Consider the following 25163-nt stretch of genomic DNA (forward strand, 5'->3'; position numbering starts at 1 on the left):
ACACACACAGAATAAACAGAGAACACATTATACATGAAGATTAATCTGTTTATTATATATACTCATCATGATATCAATTTCATCATTAATATCCATCATTAGGCACCTTATACAGTATGTTGATAGACTGAGAGAAGGGATGTAGTCTGCATGCCTGTTGGTTACAAAACACTCAGAACAGAATGGAAAACATGCTGTCACCACGGCAGAAAAGAAAACCTTAGATTTCTTGTTTTCTGTTTAGACTGTGTCTGAGGAGTCGCTGACATGTTTGCTTCTTCAGTTGTTTATGCATGTGAAACCTGTGAGCGGCTGTGACTGTTTCTTACTGTGAATTTATTCAGAAATATGCATGTATATAGTTCCACCATGTGTGTATGTGCTTGTGTATGTAAGACTGGGGCCTGTGTGCATTTTACGTGCATGCCAGCATGTTCGAAGGTTGTTGTGCAATAACGTTGTGTGAGGTTTAGTGTGGCGTTCCCTTGTGTAACAGTGCACTGTGTATCAGTGTCTATGAGTGTGTGCCAAACCTCTTACAGGTGAGACTATGGGCTGAGCCAGTTCAGGCAAGTTCCTTGTGCCCTTCCTTACCTTGGCACAGTTGCCAGATCTAGAGCTGGTTATACCTGGAAATCAGAGTCAGAAACACTGTAGAAAGTTATTTCCTGGTGCCTCTGGAGGAAAATCTATTCCCACACTCCCCAGCACACACTCTGGAGAGTAACAACAAACAATCAATATTTCGCTGCATACACCCAGGGTTATTATAGTGCCTGGGATAGAAATCACTACAACACACTGCTTTATTTGTTATGCAGTGAAGAAGCTACAAGCAAATTTAGGTCCTGACCCTCAGTTTAGACCATCCGCATGAAATTTGTGAAAATGTATTTCAAAGACGCTTTGAGAGGATACATTTAGACACGCTTTTAATAATCCCAAACAAGCACATTGAAGTGTAGAATTGCAATTGTGTTAGAACACAGACAGCACTTTCTTTCCGGGGCCACAATAAAAAAATATGATGAAATTCAATGCAAGTGGTTGATACATTGTAAGATCACGTCAGCCTGCTGTTCTTTCACCCCCGGAGATTTTTGGGGAATGCATGGACCTTGGTTTTGTTAGCCTGTTATTTGCAAATCAGAAGACGTCCGACCATATCTGAGCAGAACTTTGAGTTTGAAATAGTTTGGCATTCTGTGAATATTTTCTCTCGCCACGACTTAGATGAGGATGAAGATCGATACAGCTCAGACTGGAAACAGAGAAACAACTAGCCTGCTTCTGTCTAACGGTATCAAAATGCCCCTTCACTTCGGTGTTTGAACAGATTAACGGCTTTAGTAGGTGGATGTGTTACCTTTGGAAAGAGCCAGACTGTATGTTAGGCTAAGCTAACTGACTGCTGGTTATCCAAGAAAGGGTTGAATCAAGGGCAACTAGACTTGTTTTAACTTGGGTGGCAGTAGCTTAGTCCATAGGTGATTTGGCTGGGAACTGTAGGGTCGCTGGTTCAAGTCCCTGTGAGGACCATGTATGGAGCGTGGACTGGTGGCTTGAGAGGTGCCAGTTCATCTCCTGGGCACTGCCGAGGTGCTGTTGAGCAAGGCACCGAACCCCCAACTGCTTGGGGTGCCGGTCACTGGCAGCCCCCTTGCCCTAACATCTCTCCTCAATTGCGTGTATAGGTCCTGTTTGTGCATGTGTGTATTTCGGGCCTGTGTGTGTGTAACATGATTAATAATAAGAGTGAAAAAAACAATTTTTCCCTTGCAGGATAAATAAAGAAGAAATTTTGCCTCTCATCCAACGGGCTTTGAGTATCTTCAACCAAGTCCAGTTACCCTTGATTAAACCGTTTCTTGAATCTTCACTGACTGCTGGATATGGCTGTATATCAAAATGTAGGGAGTGGTAAAGATCCGATCATCAAAAAGGTTCAATTTTAACATTGTCTTGGATTTCGTCAGACACACAGGAGCCTGACAAATCCAATGTCATACAAAAACTGAACTGCAAAAGTGACAACAAAACAAACTAGACATAAATTCTTAATAGTGACCTACAGAGGGACAGTTAGGCAGATTTTGTTGCCTTTGTACAGAGCTAGGCTAGCTGATGCCTTCTGTTTCTAGTCTTTATATTAAGCTGCTAGCTCAATCATCTCAATGAATAAGCACATTTGACACACTTGTCCTTTAATGCCAGTAAGAGTCAATTCATTAAATAGATGAAAACAGATATATCATAGAGTTGTTTGCATACATTAGGCCGGATCTCGTGCTCACCAAACTTTTCCCCCTGCGAGCCATTTCTCCCAGTTCACGTATTGACAAGCTTCTAATCTGAAATTCAAAAAGGGGAGATATTCCAAAGTTAACGGAAGCTTCGGCCCCTCCCTTTCCTCCTGTGGCCTTGACAGACACGGACACGGCATCTCCACCCGACCGTGAAATAGCCACTTGTGTTTTAGCCTGAACAACTCCATTCCTATGTGACTGTCAGAGCGCGCACGCACGCACGCACACACACACACACACACACACACACACACACACACACACACACACACACACACACACACACACACACACACACACACACACACACACACACACACACACACACACACACACACACACACACACACACACACACACACACACACACACACACACACACACACACACACACACACACACACACACACACACACACACTACTTGAGGCTTTTGTAGTCCTGAAGGACCGACTGTATGTCCTGAAGAACTGATCAATACTATTCAATCTGCTCACGGGTCTGTGCGCATTAGGCTACAGCTGCTATCCAAACAATGAATGTCTGGACACAGAGGAACCCGTGTACAAATGGAATCCTATTAAAACGCAATGGCTCTCAGGGGCTGACTCTGACCCCCTTTTTTTTCTCCCCCGCTCCAACCACAGCAGCTATTTTATGTTCCTCTGACTGACAGCTCCCCATCCAGGAAGAGAAAAGATGTTGTTACCATGACAACAGCTCATGCTACACAGGCGTGGATTCGAGCTTTTGGTAAATATCACTTCAGTGCACTGAAATCAGAATCTGACATTGACAGGTCATTATAACGGCTACAGGGTTTTATAATGTATTTACACGCACAAACATACAGTAGTGGAGAAGATGGCGATGATCCGAGTAACAGCTGTTTTTTTTTATGACAGACACATGTGCTTTTAAGTGCAGTTAAAAGATCCGTAATATCAACAGTGAGTGGCCATTATTCACATTGACAGCAGAGATTTGAAGTATCAGAGATAAATAGAATACAGTGTATGTTCCTAATAGACTGACAGACGACATTTCTGTGATGAGCTTTAGCGCACAGCACGTCTCCTTTCTACACTATTTCCAATACATCTCATCTAAAAATAGTTTCAAGCTGTGAGATGGAAAGCAGACAAAGCAATAAAAAAGTCGGAGATACAGTGGGGAGGATATGAAAAAGTATCTTCTTTTGTTATCTGTGATGTCTTTTCTTCTTTCTCTCTCCTCATTAGTGGTAAAGAGTTTCAAGTCAAGCGTCTCTTGGTTCACGAAGCCCTTTTGCTGTGCCTTCTCCTTTTTTTCCTTTCAGCCACTCCCTTTCCCTTTTTTCACGGTTTACCTACGAGCGCACTGCTTTTAGGAACACCGAGGGAATTTCCTTCTCGCAGTTTATCCCTTTTTTCCCCCGCAGGTTTTGCTTCATCTCCTTCAAATTGCTTTTTTTTAGCAACGATGTCGCTCATTTCGGAGGAGCCAACTTAACCGTAACTAGTGTGATGCCAGGTTCAGTGTTTATTCCTCTACCAACTATTGGTTGTTTTCACAGTGGAGTTCTCTCAGGCTTACTGTCTACCCTAATAGAGTGATCCACGATAGAGAGAGGGTGAAAAGAGAGGAGTATACTAGTAATACTTGTAATACTTCACCAGGCATTGTCGAACACCATTAACAGGATCTATGAGAGCACAAAAACATGCACGGTTGTGTAAAATGTATGACCCTTTTGCAGTTGTGGGAATAATCTGTGAGGTGATAAAGAAGGCGGACACAATAGGCTGACTGTGGGCAACTGGTCAACTATGATGAGCCCTAGTTTTGCAGTAGAAGCTAAACAAATGACTAAAGAGGTTGTCAGATTGAAAATAAACTGGTTATATCACATAAGATGATTTTTTTTAGCCATTGACATCTTATACAGAAACAGACTGTAATAGTTTGTGTTTGTCGTTTGCTAGCGCTGGGTAAATATAGTATGTTCTTTCAACATTTAGTTGTGTTGTTAATGTGCTAACTGGATAACTAGTGCCTTTAATCCACCTGTCCGTCGTTCAAATACAGACCACCGCCACCTGTTGGTATGAAGAGTTATTTCTACTCTGACGCAGGTGCAGAGAGTATGTGCTAGTTGGTCAGGGGCTTTAGTTTTTGTGGTAGGGATGGGCAGGAGTAATCGGTTCCTAGATTCCTTGATTCCTCGATTTCTCCTTTAGAAATGAGGGAACTCGAAGGGTTAATGAGCTCTTTTTACAGCACAGAGCTGTGTAGCGTTGTGGCTGTTTTGAGCAGAACTTTTGTCAGATTTAGCCTATTTATACACTTTGTGATTTCACTACAAAAACCTAAATACATGTGTTGTTGGAGCTAAACAGGGCCAGATAAAGTAAGACCATGGGAGTCTTGTAGGTGCGTATGTGTGTGGCAGACGACAAGAGAAGTAAATGCGTTGCCTCCTTATTTATTGAACACTTTGGGAGGAAGCTGGTGCACGGGGATTGTAGCTGTTTTCCAGGAGCATATTTTACAGCTTGTTCCACACATTCAGCGCATATTTTACGGTTTCAGTGTAGACAGAGAGCATTGATGTGATGGGACAGCCTATCGGTTGCTTAAATAGATTTAAGGAATCGAGCCTCCCTCCAGTAATCCATGTGACTGCTCGATCTGAGAAAACATTACTCGGGCCCAACCCTATTTTACGGTGTGTTCAAGTGCAACTTTTTGATACATAGGCTACGTGAGGCGCAACAGTCGGCCTTTGTAGCCACTAGGTCTTTGATGTGGACTTGGTGTGTCTGGGCTCTAAGGGGAGGAGAGGTGTATTACAGTTGTGGTCTTGTGGTTAGTCTTTATGTTGCCACTACTGAAAGTCCTTAGACCACAAGAGAAGTCATGGAAGAAAATACACATTTAAGTGCTAAGATGAAGGAGCTAACATGCCACTAACAAACTGCATATGAATTTGAATGAAGACGTGGATTACAGGTGTCACTTTTTACTAGGAAGGGTAAATTTCCCTAAAAGTATATCAGCACATACACTAGAAATGAACGTCCAATTACAAGGCAATGGTGCAGCCGAGATTATCTTTGTGTTTAAATGGTTTTAAGGAAATCCAGCCAAGGCAATTGTTGAATTGTGGTTAGATTAATTGTTGGAAGGGCTTGGTTGTGGACATGGATCTTGAGGGAGAGGGAGTGAAGTGGTTCTGAGAGGTGTGTAGGAGTTATAGCGTGAGAGGTCTGGTAGAGGTTTGGCTGCAAAGGTCAGAAATAACTGGAGATGGGACTGCTGTAATGGAAACGATGGTTAGGTTCCAGGAAGGTGTGAGGAATTGTTTGTACTGCGAGGAAAGAGCAAGTCAGAACTCGCGGGAGCTTTTCAGGAGTGGCTGGGAAGAAGGCATGAGTTTTTTCCAGATTGGACGGAGACCAAAGGTGTGAGATGGAAAGCTGAGATTGTTCCATGAAGAGGTTATAGGGTGGATGTTGGCAAGGCGGTGGGAGTCTGCATCCTTTTGTGACTGGGTAGTCCTCCTCTGTCAGGCTATGGTGAAGATGGAGTGCACTCCAGAGAGGCTGCAGAGACAAAAAAACAAAACAGAAATTGAATGAAACAAAATAACAGAAAAGAGGGTAGGGAGAGAAAAAACCCACTCTAGTTAGAAAAAGGAAGACGTCGAGCAAAATCAGAGATGGCAAGAAAGAGAAAAGCAAGACAAGAAACAGAAGAGCAAAAAGAGAAACAATGATGATCATCACAGAGAGAGTGGGGAAGAGAGGGGGGTGGATACAAAACCGAACCGAGCGGAGTGACGTAGATGAGAGAGGAAATTAAGAAGTTGAGATCAAACAGGGAAAGAAAGAGAAAGGGCCGAGATAACAAGCATGGGCACAGTGAGGCATAAAAATGGATCTGGGGGATGGAATTAGAAAAATAGAAGAGAGTGAGGAGGGGTGGAGGGGTGGAGGGATGGAGGGGGGGTAGATAGGAGAGACAGGAGAGACAGGATAAAAGAGAGAAGGAGGGAGAGAGGGGGAGGACGAATAAAAAGAGAGGAGACATAATTATAAAATAGAACGAGAAAATCAATGCAGGGAGCGTCATTGTGCTTGCAGGCGCCGTACAAAGGGAGGTGGAGAGCAGCAGCGTGTCCATCAAACGCGTGAACAGCAGCACGTCAGTGTCACACACACACACACACACACACATACATAGAAGCATTTGAAATGCAGAGTGAAGACAAGGAGGATGAGTCAGACAGATGAAGCGGAGAGAGACAAGTGACATTTAGAGCTCAGTCGGAGCATGGGATGACAAGGCACAAAGATACATGCCAGCCCTGACTATGACAACAGCTTGTGTGTGTGTGTGTGTGTGTGTGTGTGTGTGTGTGTGTGTGTGTGTGTGTGTGTGTGTGTGTGTGTGTCTGTGTGGATGCAGAGCTCAGTAGGAAGGAAACTGATTTGTGATTTTATATATTACTCTATTCAAATGCGGGAGGTGACACTGAGGGTAGAGAGCCAAAACAGAGCTGAGGATTCGTGTTAACATTTTTGAAAGTTCAGTAAGTAGTGTAGGAAGAAAAAGTCTGAGGATAAACTCGTCATGGTAGAAGTATTTAGATCCTTCGCTTAAGTAAAAGTACCAATATCATGATGTGAAAATACTCTTTACAAGTAAAAGTCCTGCACAGAGGTGGAAGAGTAAAAACTTTGTGCTTCAAACTGTTAAATGAAACCATGCGAGCAGTTTAGTCTTTGATCTACCGCTAACAACTTGCACATCTCAGACAGACAAGAGGCCGCAACAAGACACTCCTTTTTTTGTGAGGGATCAAAATGTATGCCATTTTATACGTTTATCACATGCCAATATGTCCACCACATTGAACAACTAAATACGTCTTTTGTTCATGCCCTCTAGGTCGACACAAAACTTTGCTAGCATTTTCTGATCTGGTGCAAATCATTCTCAACGCCTCCAAAACTGTCACAAATCACTAAAGAATACAATATGTTTTATTTTCTTTTTTGAGTTGTTGTTGGTTTCAGTTAAAATGACTACTTCACTGAGTTTAGAGGAGCTTTTTTGTCAGGGCTGCAACACAAAGTTGGAGCAACGATCGTTGTCATGCTTTAAGAAGAGAAAGGGAATCACATGGAATAAAAAACCTGCACATATAAAGAAGGCAAGCTAGGAGAGAGCTAAGCCTGATGGTGGTTTGTGTTTACCCAATTTTCTATTCTACTACTGGGCAGCTAATATTGTCAAGCTGACATATTGGATCACCATGTTTGCAGATAAGGAGGGTCCGACCTGGGCTGATATGGAACTGAGAGCTACACTCCTAGTCTCCCCAATCTCATATCTTACTGCCCCTCTCCCACTAAATATCAGAACACCTGATCTAAACTCAAATCTGGTGGTCCAAAATTCGATCAAGATCTGGGGTCAGTTTAGAAAACAATTTAATGGACAAATATGTGGAGTTTCTCTCCAATAATGTTGAATCATCTTTTTGCTCCATCTCAACCAGATCAGGCATTTGCAACCTGGCACAGAAGCGGCCTGGTTTACTTTCAAGACCTCTTCGCCGATGATGAGGCTTTGTCTCATTTACATTTTTATGTAAAAAGCATAGTTTACCCAAGTCTCATTACTTCAGACATCTTCAAGCCCGGAGTTTTGCCTCCGGGCTTTATCTCCACCCCCTAAAGACCTACTGTACTTAGTCCTCTATGTAAATCCATTCAACAAAAGAGCAGTATCAAAAATATATACATGAATTCTGGATAGCTGTCCTTATACATGGGACAAAATCAAGACAGTTGTAGGAATAATACCAGTGGACACCTGGAAAAGTACTATACAGCGTATACACACATCTTCCTTTAGTATTCGAGATGGCCTGATTCAATTTAAGATTGTTCACAGGTTGCATTGTTCTAATGACAGACTGGCAAAATTATACCCAAATGTTAAACCAAATTGTCCTAGATGTCAATATTCTCCGGCCTCTCTGGGACACATGTTTTGGTCATGTCCATCTTTGTATGGTTTCTGGTCTTCAATCTTCCAGTCGCTTTCAGCCATACCTGGCAAAACACTGCAGCCTGACCCTTTGATAGCTATCTTCGGTGTAGTTAGTGGTGAGTTAAGGCTGTCCCACCTCCATAAAAATGCAATTGCCTTTGCGTCATTACATGCCCGCCGTTTGATACTACTGAGCGGGAAGGGGAAGAGCCCTCCTGCCTATGTTCACTGGATTAGAGAGGTAATGTTGGAAAAAAACAGGAAAAAACAGGTATGCAGTAAACGGGTTGGAGGACGAGTATTACAGAACCTGGTCACAATTCATAATATCAGGAACCTGCCTTTTGCCTGACTTCCTGTATTTATTCATTAATAATAAATAGACTCCTCAATGCGCGTGTTCTGGCTGTTGGGACCTGTTTCTTATACCGGTGGTCCAGAATATTGGTGTTAGCTCCGCAACGATCAACACAGTTAAGTCTGAGTTCCTTTGTCCAAGTGTTTTTTTTGTCTTCTTGTACTGGTGTATGTTTGTTTCCTTCCCTTGATGTTCTCATTTGCCTGTTGGATACATGAGTGTTTATGTAGATGTGATTGATGGGATGCCACCTGGATGGGGTGGCATCCTCCTCTCTACGCTGACTTTGTCACTCTGTTATACCGTCACCTCACTTCCTTCTAACCCCAGTCCCAATTAATAAGTTAGCTAAAGTGTTTTTTTACTTGAACGTAAACATATGTTGTCTTTGGCCACTTTCTGGAGTGACTCATCAAAATCAAGTAACTTTCAGATAAACTTAGTGGGGTAAAGTTTAAAAGAAATCCTCTGAAATGTAGTTGTGTTGAAGTATAAAGTATCATCAAATGGGAAATCTCAAGTACCTCAGAACTGTACTTAAGTGGTACTTAAACACCATGGCTATTATAACACATTTACACACGCAAACTTTCACGCAAATTCAACCATGTGATATCCATCAGCGTTATTGACAAATATGGCATTGCATCAAGCTATTTCAAAAGCATGTAAACACCATGTCAGCGCACACGCACACACACACACACACACACACGCACGCATGCACACGCACGCATGCACGCATGCACACACACACTTAACTGTATTAGTGCCAGGACTTATCAGTAAAGCGGGACCACACACATCACAAAAGGCTGAAATTCATTACAGACGTAGGAGGGCCTTGACAAGCTGTCAGCATCTTCGAAAGATTCTTCAAATCCCCCTCCCCTCTGTCTCTGGAGAACAGTGAGAATACTCAGAGTTATCTGCTCCACACACACACACACACACACACACACACACACACACACACACACACACACACACACACACACACACACACACACACACACACACACACACACACACACACACACACACACACACACACACACACACACACACACACACACACACACACACACACACACACACACACACACACACACACACACGCACACACACACACACACACACACACACACACGAAGGTCTACATCTTAATTTCAAGGACAGTTTGCATTGTCACATGCAGATGCAAACGACTACATTTGCACCGTCGTACAAACTCAGAAAACTCTGTTCTGAATCTTAATTTCATGGGTAGTTTACAGTGACTCTCTCCATTACACACACACACACACACACACACACACACACACACACACACACACACACACACACACACACACACACACACACACACACACACACACACACACACACACACACACACACACACACACACACACACACACACACACACACACACACACACACACACACACACACACACACACACACACACACACACACACACATTATTCTGAGGTAGAGCAGGCCTAGAGGTGCAGTTCAATGACATACTCTGTATTTCGAATTTATGTTGCTTCACTACACTTCTCTTGGCTGCCGGTACACACACACACACACACACATACACACACACACGCACACACACACATGCACGCACGCACGCACACACCCAAAACCTTTCTCTGACTCATAAAGACACATAATACACATGCTCTGCACCTTAATATAAAGGACAGACTGCAGTTACAGCTCTGGTCACAACGACAGGAAGACATTTTCGGATGATCAAAGAGATTATTGTTGTCATAAAACCACACAAAACAATAAAAGGTTGGATGCTTTCACAACCTTTATGTGAACATATTTCACAGTCTGGTTGAACACTTGAGTAGCAGTGGGAAAAAAAAAGGATATGATCACCCTTCATCCAGCACTGTTTCAGTCTTCAAGGACAGAAAAGGGCAAATTACTCTGGAAAATCTTTTCTTTAACATAATTACTATAATCTGCCAAACCTAAATTAAACTGACCAGTGTGTGAATGCCTCCCTGACACGAGTGTGGAGTGTGTGTGTTCCAGCGTCTGACAGAGAATTACAATTTCGGCATGTTTTTGTGGTGTGTAATTGCATGCGCGTGTGTGTGTGTGTGTGTGTGAATGAGAGGCAGAGAACACTCGGGTTTGTCTCCAGTTATTAAACCAACCAATTACAAGGCCCACTCATCACGTTTACGTCCCAACAAAGGGAGAGTTGATCTATTATTAATGTACTTCTTCCGCAGTGTAATTCACACACGGATTCGGTCTCATACCCTTACGTTCACACATGAATGCTTGCACGCACATCGTACACACACACACACACACACATACACACACACAAGCGAGGCTCCTGCAGCCTACGGTAGCTCAGTCTCCTGTGCCACCGTTACAAATGATGAATGTGATTTGCCAGTATTAAAAGATGAGCAGCTTTTCAGAGACAGGTAGTCTGGATCATCAAAATATCTCCTGCCATGCTTCACTCCTTTCTCCATTCCTCTTTCTTCCCCTTCTTTCTTTTCCATGCATTTGTAATCAGACCTGTCTCACTTGTTTAATCAGAGCACACCTCAGCGTGCGGCCGCATCTGCCACCTCTCTGCTGCACGCCATGTCTCGTAGTGAAAACGTGAACGAAGATGTTTTTGCACTGATTCTATCCATCCAGCTTTGAAGCACATGTTCTATACAGTAGGCTGGATGCAGGCCAGGGGATCCCTGACAGGTTGGCTGCTGGATACTTTCAGATGTGTTCTTAAAAGGATGAGGAAAGCAATATGCTGAGTTCTTTTTATTATTAACAAATGCCAAACCAACATCTTACTAACAAGTACTGCTTGTGCAGCCAAAGCCTGCGAGCTTTATTTCTCTGTGCCATTTGCACTTGATGTGGGTCATTATAATATATGTGTAATACTCATCAGAACAACACATGTTTTCATGTTTTCAGCAGAAGGTTTTTGACCTAAAGATTTACTTCTGCATTAGAAAAAAAATGACCTGAGAGCTACAGACAAGGTGATGTGGTTGGAAAGTGTTGAGATGGGCTAACACATTGTTCGTTTCGGTCTTTTCAGTCTTTGACAGTGAGAAATCGAACTTGGATTGAATACTTCCAAGTATTGTATTAAAGGAGACCCATTAGTCCGCATTCACATTGCCTCAGGCGGTCCTCAGGCAACTTTCCATTCATTTGGAATGGAGGTAGTACGTTTAAGCTGTGGCGGTAGGGGTCACGCGGGGCTACCTGCAGCAAACAGTTGAGACGGACTCAGCTTTTGGAGAAACGCAACGTCATGCTGCAAAAAAACTTTCAATGTTCGTGTAACAGTTGATGGTTTCCTGCAACAAGCTCCAGCACAAAGCTCAGTCCCTCCATCTCTTTTCCTTCTCTGTGAAATGAAGCTGCGTTCAAGTGCAGTCGAAAATGTCGAGATCAGAAAAACGATCTGACGGAATACAATAATGTATTATAAGGTCTACTTGTGTTACATTAGGGGGTTGAAGAACACAACAGGACGTGACATAAACAAGCCATTTAACTGACAACCCCCCCCCCCCCACACACACACACACACTGCATAACCCTGCGGCTAATCACAGGATGTGGATGCATCCTTATTCTCATTTTTAGGATCATACCTGTATTTTGGGTTTCTACTAGAACATGTTTACATACTTTAATGTTGAATTAAAGTAACACTTGAATACAGTATACAGCTGCTGGGGAATGACTGTAACTGCACTGTAGAAGCACTTTCAAGTTATATATAGTATAGTTGTGACATCACTCAGTTTCTGAACACAGGCTGTGTGTATTTCTCTGTGGATTGAGTGGTTTGATACTTTCACAGTATATTGATAGCACCTGGACCTGCTTCAGAGTAAAAGTGGACATGGAACATGGAAAATTCACCTTATATTAGAGGAGCTTTTAAGGAACACATGTAACAAATAAAAACCCGGGCCTTTGTGAAAACTGGAAGATGACAGGAGGGTTAAGTCATCCTGATCTTGATCAGTTATCAAACATGGATCTGGCTGGACAACATTCACTCTTGTTTGTGAGGTAGCAAGTCCTTTTTATACAGAAAAAGCGATACCCTGTGAAAAATGGAGTCTGTCGGCAAGAATCTGACAAGCCTCACTACCATTAATCACCACCAACAAATCAGAAATGTACAAAAGAGATGATCAGAACAAAAAGTAACTCAGCACAGCACTCCTCCTTTAGAGCAGAAGTTCCCAAACTTTTTTGGCTTGTGACCCTTTATAACTAGGCGTAAGATCGCTCATCATGGGTTATGGCCTCAGTGAGGACATGAGTTGTGAGGAGTTCAAAGAACGATTGATTTTTTTACTTCTCAGATTTCATTTTTAAGGATTTTCAGAGGCCTGAAGTGGTAAAAGATTTCACAAGAGAAAAAAAAATTTAATGGTTGATTCCCGTTGACACATTTAATATCTTTGATGTTGTCACAGTTGTGTTTATTTACATATTGACATACTACTGTTGTCCCAATGATGTAATAACCCTTTTGTCAAACAAGACTGCTGGCATTGCATTGTATTTCTTTCTACAAGACAACCACACACACTGGTTAATAGTAGGAAAAGATTTAGGCTATGGCAAAACATATTCTTAAGGTGGGGGTACCGATAAACTAAACTACAAACAGGGCATTGGATGCAATTTGTGAGATGTGGAATCATCCAATATACAAAAAGAAATACTGGGCAGGATGTGAATATGCAATGGCAGCCAATGTTAAAAGTATTTAGCATGAACCTCAACATTTGCAACAGCAGTGCTTATGTGGTTTATGATTTAGTTTAGTTTTTAGACGGTGACGGTGACTATGACGACTCACCAACAGGCCAAAGGAGAAGAAGATAAACTCCTAATGGAGACTGCTTGTTATTAATTTATATATGGATTTATGTTGGTCTACAGTTTGTCTGACTCAAAGGTTTCCGGCAGAAGTTACAGTTGGTCAATGAGTCCAGCCACATCATATCTTCCACAGTAAGTTCAGACAACTAATGCATATATGCACAAACAAGCATACATGCCAATATATATTTGAGTTTTGAGCCTCTGTGGTGCTCAGATAAGGTTTAGAGAGCCTCGTCTCCCAGCGTGTGTTCAAAATAGGTCATCTCATTCAGCGTCTCCGAGCGAGCACGCCTGCTTCTTTTCCTGCCCTGATTTCAACAACATAAACAACTGACGGGAAGTTTTCCCCCTCTCCCCATCTATCTCTTTAAAGCATCGCTCCTCATCAACCTAACCCAGTGAGGTTAAGTAAATAAGTCTATTTTATGCAGAGCAAGAGACAGACAAATGGTAGTTCTCAAAGTGTTCGTATTTTGGTATTCTAGTTGTGTGTCAGGATTTGTTTGCGACTGTGCCTTTTCCAGTGCCACCTGCCAACACATTTACTGACACGCACACGCAGACCTTGCCTCCACGCTTCCTTTAGTTGCTCAGCAGGGGACTGTCAAACTGAGCTTGCTACCATTTCTTTACTCTGCTGCTCTATCATGCAGGATATCTCTCCTGACACAGAGCTGTCACGGCCTTCAGGGCGTAAAGATGGCGATGGGAAAGGAGCAAAAAGTGGAACAGTAAAAACAAGCCCCTCATTTATTCCAGTGCATGTATGCTGATGTTAGCTCGCATCTATATTTGTATACACGTCTATGCGGGTGAAAGGATGGCGCTACGTCTGGGAAAATTTCTGCAGATATGCCTTTAGATGATTCATGGTGTTAAACGGGAAAGCCCTACTTTTACCTTGCTGATATTCCTGGTGGGTTTAGCCAAGAGCTTTAGTGACATCTTTAGTGGTTACTGGTTTTGAACAATTAGGTTGGAAGAGCTGTTACTTGCTGTAGAAATACTAATTGAGTCCAATAGGTCAACATTTTGTGAATACACTTTCTTGGCAAGAGTCTAGATGTTCGATATTACATCAGGATGTCACTGTGCCTGGCCAAGAAAGTCCAGCACATAAAAAACAACAACATGTCATTTTTATTATTGGATTTTTGTAGGGATTGAACAAACACCCAAGTGTTAACAGTGAGTTTGAAAGGTGCTGGTAGGTGGATTTTGTTGCCTTTAGAGAGAGATTTCCAGTCTTTGTGCTAAGCTAGTCAGACTTTAGCTTCATACCTACGGCACAGATTTGAGAGTGGTGTCGATTTTCTCATCTGTTCCTCGTAAAGGGAGTAAATAAACATATTTCCCTAAATGTTGTACTTTTGCTTTAGATTGGTGGGTGCTCCATCATCGATTGTACTTGCAACAGACTATGCTAGCTTTGGGCAATATGATGATATATACAGTGAGAAAACTGCCTTACACCTACTCGGGTATCTTTCCCCTTTATATCTGTAGTTGTAATAGGGCACTGCAGGCTATGTTGCAATGTGCAGGATTTAATTATGGCAATATTTGGTTTACAGGAATCAGGTAATAAATGTGTCCATCCTTCTCATCTGGTTATTTATTTGTAAACTGTGTGGTGAAAATGAGAAAAAGGTTCATAAAAGAGAAGCTGTCTTTGTTTATAATAATAACACTCGCAACAGTTAAACAGTAACAGTCGGTCAAAAGACCCAGAAGGAAGTCAAACAATTAACTTAATACTTAATAATCAAAAGAATAAAGATTAACGCAACCACAAATATGAAAATTAGAATTCTCTGAATGGAAGAAAACTATAATTTTCCATTTCACTACAACTGTTTCTCAACTGAGCTTGAACAGTCATTATTGACCTCGGTAAAAATATTCCCAGCACAATCCACTAGTAAATTAAATTCACTTGTAAACTGTAATTTCTACCCATAGCTTCATTACCGGATGGATTTAGTCAATTTCCTTGGTTGGTCATGTGATTACAACTGAAGTATCTCCATCTGAACTGAACAAACTGTATTTGTTGTTAAAGGCCAAGAGCTGTGGTGGAAATCTATTTCTAACTGTTTCTCAGCTGTGATTTCGGTTGGATTTGCTTCTTTTCTCTGTTTTATGTTGTTGGAAACTGTATTTATACAAATATCTTTGTACTATTGGTCATGCAAAAGAAGAGACATTAGGTTTGACATTTTTCACAACTTTATGACATTTTATAAACCCAATGGATAATTGATCAATCAAGAATATAATCTGCAGATTAATCAATAAAAAAATAATCTTCAATTCATCACTATGCTGTATACCTCGGGGTGTTATGATTTCAAATCTAAATCGAATAATCGATCAAAATGACCTTTCAATTCTGATCATCCAAATAAATGGCAGGATCGGCGATTTTACCAGTGTTTTTTCCCCTCCCCCCAAGGCCTACTTGCGCACATTTGTAAAAATAAAAAACACTGACTCTGACCAAACGTCAAGGTTCTTCCATGTGCACCTTGTAAAATCATGGTGCATTTAGGTACGCCTTGTAAACTTTCAGAAACTCAAACAGTTCTATGTCTTTCTAGCCGCTCTGCTTTGTGACAAAGCCTTCAGTGCTGAAACAAACTAAATTGAAAATTGAATCGAATCACCATAGGTGGTGGCACCTATGGCTACATGTGCTAATTGGGTGTTATTTTGAATCTCACTTCCCAGAGATCCAAAAAGGGATGAGAGTTTTCTCACGAAGGTCCCCACTGACATTAAGTTTATAATACTGCAATTGCAAGGGCTTTCATCAGCGGGCCATAGGCTCAATCATCATTGTGTTACCAGATTTGGTGAAAGTGACTTGAGAGACATTTATTTAAATGGAAATCTTCAAAGTAATTCCTTTACGTGTATTACACTCTGAGGAAAAGAGTGAGAAAGGGAGAGGGGTAGATTGATACAGAGGTAGGAGAGACGGGTAATAGAAGAAGAGGTTGAGACGTGGACACGGCGAGTGAGAGAACCATGACCTGCCCCCAGCTCTCAGGTTCCTGCTGACACGGATAAATACCTGAGGAATGGGACCCAGTCGAGAGCTTGGCTACGTTGTCATTAACCTTGTGAAACCTCAGCCTGTGCTGCTGATTAACGACATCCCATTATGTGCTATTAAACAGCAGCAGAGGAGCTTCTCCTCTCCAACACCAAAACAACCAAGGAACTATGACTTCTAAGAGAAACTTTCCCTCGGCCTGACAACACTCTCCCTCAGGGAACAGAATAATTTAAAAAAAATCCATAACATTATAACATCCACTATGAAATATTTGTTTGCAAATCGCAGAATGACCCACTGTGGCCTAATATCCTCTGACTGCTGCCTCTCAGCATGCCACTTACATGTTTCCCCTCCCTGTCTGGTTCAAAAGTCTGTTATTGTTTATTACAATAGAACTCAGTGGAGTCCCCGTAGAGGGCTCCGTGATAAGCAAAATACTCTCACACAGAAAGAAGGCTTTTAACATATGAAAGGCAGGGGAGAAAAGAAAAAGAAAAACGAAGAGGGGAAAGGGAAACGGATAAAGCGAGAAAAGATAGAGGTGCTGGAATGAAGGATATGTGTGTGAGAGAGAGGGAAGAGAGACTGGGCGGGCGGGAGGGAGAGATAAAGGCAGAGCTGTATTCCCTGATGTGGCTTCTGTGTGTTGGCTCTTCACAGCTCCAGCTCCAAGGATTACTGCATTTACACTTCAGCTTAAAAATAGCCCCCGTGATAATTTATTTAGCTGGAGCACGCCATCCGGCATTGTGTTCCCAGAGAATAGGTTTTTTCCCTGTCTTGAGTCACTATGAGATTCTTCCACTCTCTCCTTTTCTCTCCCTGTATTTTATCCGTGGTATTCTCTCTTCATATCTCTTTCTCTTAATCTTTTACTGCCTAAGAAACTTGCCTTCCCCCAAAAAAACATAAACAAATAAACAAGTTTTCCTGCACAAACCTGGCTATACTGGCTTGTATTCCTGTCATAATCTCATTTTTGCTGTGAAACTGGTTACATGAACCTCTGATGCTCTTCGACTCTGTCGTACCGCTCTCGAAATAGAAAAAATAGTCCATAACTTAAGTATTCTTTTGTAATTTTGATATTAGGTCGAATGCATAGGGATGTGGGAGTTTGAATAGCAATGTTGTCGACGTGAAATACTTAACTTCTTATTAAAATAAACCAGTCTTTACAATCTGGGGCATTAAACTGTGTGTGTGTGTGTGTGTGTGTGTGTGTGTGTGTGTGTTCACAAGTCGAACTAAATGCACAAAGAAAAAAATGCATGTACTTTGCTTGGTTCTTGGCTCAACCTTCATCAGACATATACATATCTACAGTATATATGCATCTGTATGATAAGCATGTTGAAGGTTGCTTAAACAACCCATTCAATAGGTGCTTTAAACTTTGATGGTGTGTGGGAGCTGATTTTATTTCTTTGAAGCCATCACTTATTCTCCTGCACACCTGTCTGAGTACAGCAACGATCACGTTTCTAGTATGACGTACTTAACCATTGATATGACAATAACAACCTGGTTTCTTATTGATACCTCTCTGTGCTGCACCAGTCTTCAGACTCGTCAGTGAAAAGAAAAGTAAAGAGGAAGCACCATGTTTGTCCGTTGTATTACCAAAGCCCTCAAACAATGCCAGAGCGGCTGTCATTATACATGGCTGTGGCTATTTTAGCTCCTTTATTATCATGAATTCAATGCATGCACCTGTAAACCACAATCAACAGAAATATCTCAGATGTCATTAACAATTGTCGCAATAGTTTATAGAACAGAACAGACTTGTGATCGGAAAATTTCAGCCTCCCAGGACAAAAACGGTGGCCATTTTTGTGGAACAACCTACCAACCAACCAATCAATCTGCTGACAGATCGTGCTAAAGAGCTACTGGTTGCAGAGTACAGTGAGTTACATTAGCTAATAGCCTAAAGAAATAAGTTGGCACCAGTCCCAGCCTGGTCAGATGCGTACATGAACTGATGAAGCCTCTTGGATGAGAGGTGAAACGTCTTCCTAGACAAACAACCAGTCCAGTTGTTTTTGACTGAAATTGCTTTGAGGATAACAATGACCTGGACAAATGAGAACATTCACAGGCTTAAAGAAATAATGTCTTTACAATGGTCTGTGTTGTTATGAAATACATTTAGCCCCTTGTTTCTCAGTATCACAGTAGCCTTTTTGTTTAACCCACTAACTCCAACCATGTTATCGCATTTAGATGTGTGTAGTCACTTGTAAATTCTCCATTCATTGTAACCAAAGCCACCAGGCATGAGTGAAATTAGCGTTACCACAACATTCCCGATTCTAGGACAAGCTCCTAAGCCAATGATATACCGCTCAAGTGCAGAAAGCAAGTCTATTACCACCGTGGTATCCAATTTGCCCTTGGGATATGCTTGTTGAGGGTACTACTTCGAGCATACTTGAAGGAAATTATCCCTCTCAAATCGCTCAGCTGATACGCCGGCCTATCAAGACTCGAACAGGGCATGTTCAAAGTCAACAGCACTTAAACATAAGATATGAGAGGTCTTCAAAGAGCAGAGACAAAAAGGCTTGGTTGCTATTTGGGAGCGGAGTGCTTCAGTAGCTGAGGTTAAAGGGGATCATCAGTCTTCGTGGCACAGCCAATCTCATTTTCCGCAGAAATGTGATGACTCGACAGCGGGGAGGACAGCAGTGATGTAGCAGGGAAGTGGGGCGCACAATAAGAAAGGGAGTGCGGTGTATTCTCCCTTTTCTGTCTGTCTCCCTGTCTCACTTTCTGTGTCTCTGTCGGTGAATAATGATGACCTCACATGGTGCCATTGGCTCAGAAACACTGGCAACTCTTATTTGCCTTTTTGAGTGAAGTAACGAGACCACATTTCTCTCTCTCATATGAGATTTCTGCTCTTCCGCCAACTGTGAGCAGTACTGTGCTGGTAAGGTGGCGCTGCGTGTCGCCTTCTGTTCAAACTCCGAAACTATTCATCACAAAGTTAGAGGCAGAGAAACAGAGGAGGTGCTTTCAACAGAGTTACGTATTATCTCAATATGTTTTAAAAAATGTTCACTCATGTTTTATTTAAAATTGACTGTTTACTAAGGGGCCGTCCACACGAACACAGGTATTTTTGAAACAGCATGTTTCTCTGCGCGGTTTGGCCCAGCCACCCCTTAGCAACCGTTGTTAAGGCTGTCAAGCGTTCCATTCTCGCACGGCACATAATTCAGTTTACAATGATAACTGTAGCAGATTTACCACTTAAACTTCTTAGTCATTTTCATAACAGACGGGTCCTTGCTTTCAGATAGAGGTCAAACAAAGGCAGGCTTTTCATTTCTAGCCAGCAACATACTGATTTGAAGTTGCCCTGTGATTTTACCAGCTGTAGCTAGCTAATGAGGCTAAAGTTAACTCCAAAGCTTGAAAACACCGTGATAGACTTCAAAGTTTCCAGTGGACTTGTTTTAAAAGGAGAATCTTGTTTAAAGGGTCTGATATTCAGTGGTGGAAAGTACAAGTACTTTGTCATTAAAGATGTACTCCGTAAGAACTGCGATACCTTGTTTCTAGCGGCCTCTTTGGCAGTAAGATGTAATTGCATGCAAGCCTGTTCTTTCCGAGCCCGGTCACTATGTGTGTTGACTTATTCGTTTTTTTTTTCTCTTTATTGACAGACATTCATCTCAAAACAACTAATTCTGAGACACATAATCATAAGTCCAAGTGTGAGTTGTCAGAGGAAAAACACAAATGGGAAAATAACCTTTGAAATAATTGATATGAGATTGTTTGCCACGGTATCAGTATTATCATCTGCAGCATTCTTATTTTAAATGGCACAACCGGTACTATTTTTGTATTTCCAACATATACAAACAGTGGTCACATTCCATTGCATTAGGTAATACACACACAAGTACTTTTACTTTTACTTTTTTAAATATTTTTTTAAAGCAACTACTTTCTTTCTTTAATGTGGGACTTCTACTTTTACTTGTCTTTTGTCTGTTTATTTGTACCCAAGTACAGTGTTTGAGTACTTTCTCCATTACTGTTATTATGCACGTGATGGGTACGTATCTCACTAGTTGATCATCTACTTAGAAGGCATGTAATGCTAAAGAATTGCTCTTTTATTGCAGTGTTGAGCTTGTCATTTTATTGTATGGTGGAGAAAATGGTATTAGCTTCACAATATGCTGCTCAGCTTACATACTTTCGTTTGGATTTTTCGTTGTTGATTATAACTTCCTTGAATCCAATAAAGACCAGGTCAGATAGCTGCTGACTGAACTGATGCCAAAAACCACAACAAGCAGTGGTGAAGTGTGGCTTGCCGCAATCATTTACATACAGTATTTCTGTGGCCAGAAGGCACGATTAGGCCTTTCAGGCGGGAAGACATTCTTTGTAACATAGGTCAACAATACTGACTGGCCACGTCTGGCCTTCTATCTTATGCAGAATCAAACCGCCGCAGCTTTCAATAGACATCGTATGCCTCAGACTGCACATCACGACTGCTTGGTGTGTTTTTGAAGTGATAGCATTCAAATACCACACTTTTTACTTAAACTGAGACCCCACGGACTAATGTAGCTGATCATATGTTCTTCGGCCTAGAGTATAGACAGTACTGTTGTCAACTTGTGAGCAACTGTAGCTTATAGAGCAGACAAACACACAGTCCATTCTTTACAGTATTGCTGTGACTTGTGCTGTTAGTTTTGTAAAGACATGAACCTACATGCACCGACAACTTGTGCAATTCAAAGCTTGACAGGCCGGCTGCGTGTCATAGGCCAGTTGGACCAGTTGTACTGCCATAGATGAGTAATTAAGTACATTTTTAAGTTGGAGAACAAGAATGGCTGGACATGGGGGTGGGAAAGCTCTTCATTTTTGTTGGATAACATAATGACTCATTGTAAACTAATTATGATGTATTTCATCCCTATGCTGGTAGGAACTTACTTACAATCTTGAGAGAAGACTTGTTTTGAAGCAAGGGCAAAAAGTGCCTGGAACAATCCCTTACTGCAACTTTAAAATGTTAAACAATCTTTATTTAATGGGATTGCAAACCTTTACAATTGAAAGCACTGTGTCACTATTACAAAATAATAAAATGACTGCGCAAATTATCATAAAAAAGAAAACCCAAGCCATTTTCTTTGTTTTCCTCAATTTCCATTTAATCTGACTCACGCACCCGTTCTGTCCCTGAAGGCACCATTGCCACTGATGGCATCATTATCCTCTTTCAAACAGCGACAACTTAAAGAAGCAGCTTTCAGCTTTTGGATGCAGTTTCCAAAGGTGCAACATTGAATATATATATTCTCTCGGTGTAGAGGATGAATTAAATAAGTGATGAATCTTCCACAGTTCTCCTCTTTGGGGAGGTGCTCTGTATACTCAGCTGATAAACCTAGGTGGAAGTGCAAAGCTTTACTTTCAGCAGCATAAACAATCACCATAAAAAGACAATTTCATTTTCCTCTCTACTGAAAACTTTTCAAAACACTTTAATTCCCCTAGAGTGGCTCTGGGATTTCAAGTTTAAAACAATTTGCTTGTCTGGTAATTAACCAAGTAATCAATTCCACAAACAATTGCTTCCGCTGGTGCATGAAAGCTTCTCGTTCAAGTGTTCGAGAGTGTGCGTGGGTGTAGTGGGAAGGATCGCCTTCTCGGACGTTGATTGCCAAGTTTTTTTTATTTGTTTTCCAGCAATCGGAAAAGCAGGAAATGCAGGCACACCTGAATAAGCGACATTGTGCTCCACATTTAGAGCCATTACAGGGCATAATTACAACTAACGTTATGTCTCACATAAATTAGGACTAACGCAGGCGTGTGCATTGGAAATGACATTTATGAGCTTAATTGAGATGCTGAGCTGCTGAAGATAAACCTAAAGCTGTTGATCACCACTCAGTTTCAAATTTCTTGTTACTCGCACTTTCTGCTGCTGCTGAAACTTACGTATTTACAAGCAAGACACATCTCACAAAGTGTCATCAGGCAGACAGTGTTACGTTGCCCTGTAAGTTAAATATTGAAGAGTATGCTAAAAGTGCAGGGAGGAAATTCAGTTATTTTTTTCTAGAGATGAAAGTTCATTTGACAATTTGAAACATGAAACTCATAGAATGTAGAATCTCAAATATTTGGGGTTAACAGAAAGTCTTACCTTGGGCAGCCGTACTGTCTGAGATGTTCAATGCTCTCTGTGGGCTGTTGTGTGAAAAGTACATTCTGGCGCACCCACTCTCACTCAGATTGATTTGGCTTTTCCATAGATTTCCCACAATGCATTTGAACAACCCCCAGAGAACAGCAGTGAACTTGTTGCATTCAATTTGTGTGGGAGGCCAGTGCAATACAGACAATGATAGCAACAGCATAGTAACTGCAATAGAGTGAGTATCTGCAGGCACAAATGGGGAACATTATTACCCTCACTCAATAGACATGATGTTTTGTGGCTGCAGTGCCACAAGACATGTTGTTTATTGCCGGTGCAGAAATTTGTATCTAAGTTCCAAATGCTGAGTCTACAAAAGAGCTCTTGCTCTTAAAGCTGCACGGATCAATATTTTTTTATATGAATAATGAAAAATGAGCATGTGTACTATGAAAGGGGCCATTTGTGGTGACAACCCCACAGAGATGTATCATCTGACTCCGCATTTTCCCTCAGCTCAAAGAAACGTCTTAGCATCTTTCAGCTCATTGTTTTGATTTTACAGCTCAAAACTTCACTGTTTTGGTTCACTCTCAGACAAACACAGTCAGTGACTATCTGTTTAACATAGTGGAGTATTTAACAGCTGAAGAGCCAGATATTTTTCTTAGAAGTTGGTGGAGACCAAAACGGAGCTATAAGGAAAGGGAAAATCAGATTTACATGAGTCCCAAAACAACACTTCAATTTACTTTAATGTGAGTTACTTTGGTGGTGCTGTTGGTTAGCACTGTCGCCTCACAGCAAGAGGGTTCCTGGTTTGAATCCCGGGTGGGGCCCTTCTGTGTGGAGTTTGCATGTTCTCTCCGTGTCTGCGTGGGTTTTCTCCGGGTTCTCCAGTTTCCTCCCACAGTCCAAAGACGTGCAGGTGTTCGGTTAATTGATGACTCTTAAAATTGCCCCGTAGGTGAAATTGGTTGTCTGTCTCAGTTCGTCTCTATGTGCCCTGTGATAGACTGCCCTCCTGTCCAGGGTGTACCCCGCCTCACGCCAGATGTCACCTGGGATCGGCTCCAGCCCCCCGCGACCCCAACAGGGACAAGCGGTTGAAGATGAATGAATAAATGAATGAATGTATATTTATTTCAGAATACTATTATACTACAGAGTATAATGATATTTAAACTTACGATTAAAACATAAGAATACATAAAGATTCTTAATAAACAAGTAGAAAAACCGTGGTAAAATACAGGTTTCAGCATATTATTTCTGTAACGTCTGCCAAGAAACTCCTGCAAAATCTGAAAGACTTTACACTTCGCTGCAGTTAAGAGTTAGCTTTCATATAGTGTAGGGCAGTCTTCATCTGCTGACACTGAAAATCTTCCTTCCAGTCCCTCACACCCTTGCTGCTTCAAAGTAAATCACTTGACGTGATAGTGTATTCTGTGCACATCGCTCGCCCCTGCCGACTCTGTAGCATTAAACGTGTATTTACCAGCTGGGGGTCTGAATACATGACGAGGCTCCAGGATTCCCAACGGGACCGTACCTGCCATCGCTACACCACATCGCCCTTGAGCTAGACACCTTAACCTTAGCACAGCACACAGTCGAGTATGCACTGCATCAAGCCGGCTGTGTGAAAATGGATATATTGTTAGTGTCATGGTGTGTAGTTCCCAGCAGATACAGAGGGGGCATCTGAAGGCAATGGAGGAATCATATGATGAATATTAATCATCGTATGTGCTGTACATCTGGGGTGAGACTCTTGAGATCGTAGCCAAGTATTACCTCGGGGAATCTACGGTGCACATTCATTAGCCATCAATACTGCCATATCTGCTGCTGCAGCAGGGCCGCGTGTCCCAGCATGCCCTCCAGTCAGAGCGCAGCCGTCAGAGCTTTATGTGTGTGCAAGTGTGTTCAAATTATACGCACATTACACCGCTTGTGACAACAGTGTTCCTACTGTGCGACAGGATAGCGATGCTCGCTGCTGTGCGTCATTGCGGGGGAACACTCGTCTCACGATAACAAGCTCTCCGGTGCCTACCTGTAGGTTCATAATATGTCTGGGTCAACATACATTGGGAACGCAGAGGGAGGTTAATGTGAAGCTGATAGTGTATCTGCCTCAATGTTGTTAAGGATCAACTTTATTTGCTAGATGCATTAGACACACGTTAGTTGAAAGATCTGCAGAAATATATGCATTTGGAGAATGTTTTCAGACATCTGACACTTGAGATGTGATCTGTTTGGATTGCCTGACACT

The 25163-nt window shown here is 41.8% G+C and overlaps 1 protein-coding gene across 1 annotated transcript in view; it reads right to left on the reverse strand.

Moving 5' to 3' along the window:
* Nucleotides 1–3096: 3096 nt before the first annotated feature.
* Nucleotides 3097–25163, reverse strand: part of samd12 (sterile alpha motif domain containing 12) — a 105925-nt gene continuing 83858 nt past the window's right edge. The window contains exon 5 of the mRNA XM_083926231.1: nucleotides 3097–5889. Coding sequence (XP_083782357.1) covers nucleotides 5858–5889 — 32 coding nt within the window. The 3' untranslated portion in view covers nucleotides 3097–5857. The remainder of the gene's footprint in view (nucleotides 5890–25163) is intronic.

This window comes from Echiichthys vipera, assembly GCF_963691815.1.
Source record: "Echiichthys vipera genome assembly, chromosome: 13".
NCBI lineage: Eukaryota > Metazoa > Chordata > Actinopteri > Perciformes > Trachinidae > Echiichthys > Echiichthys vipera.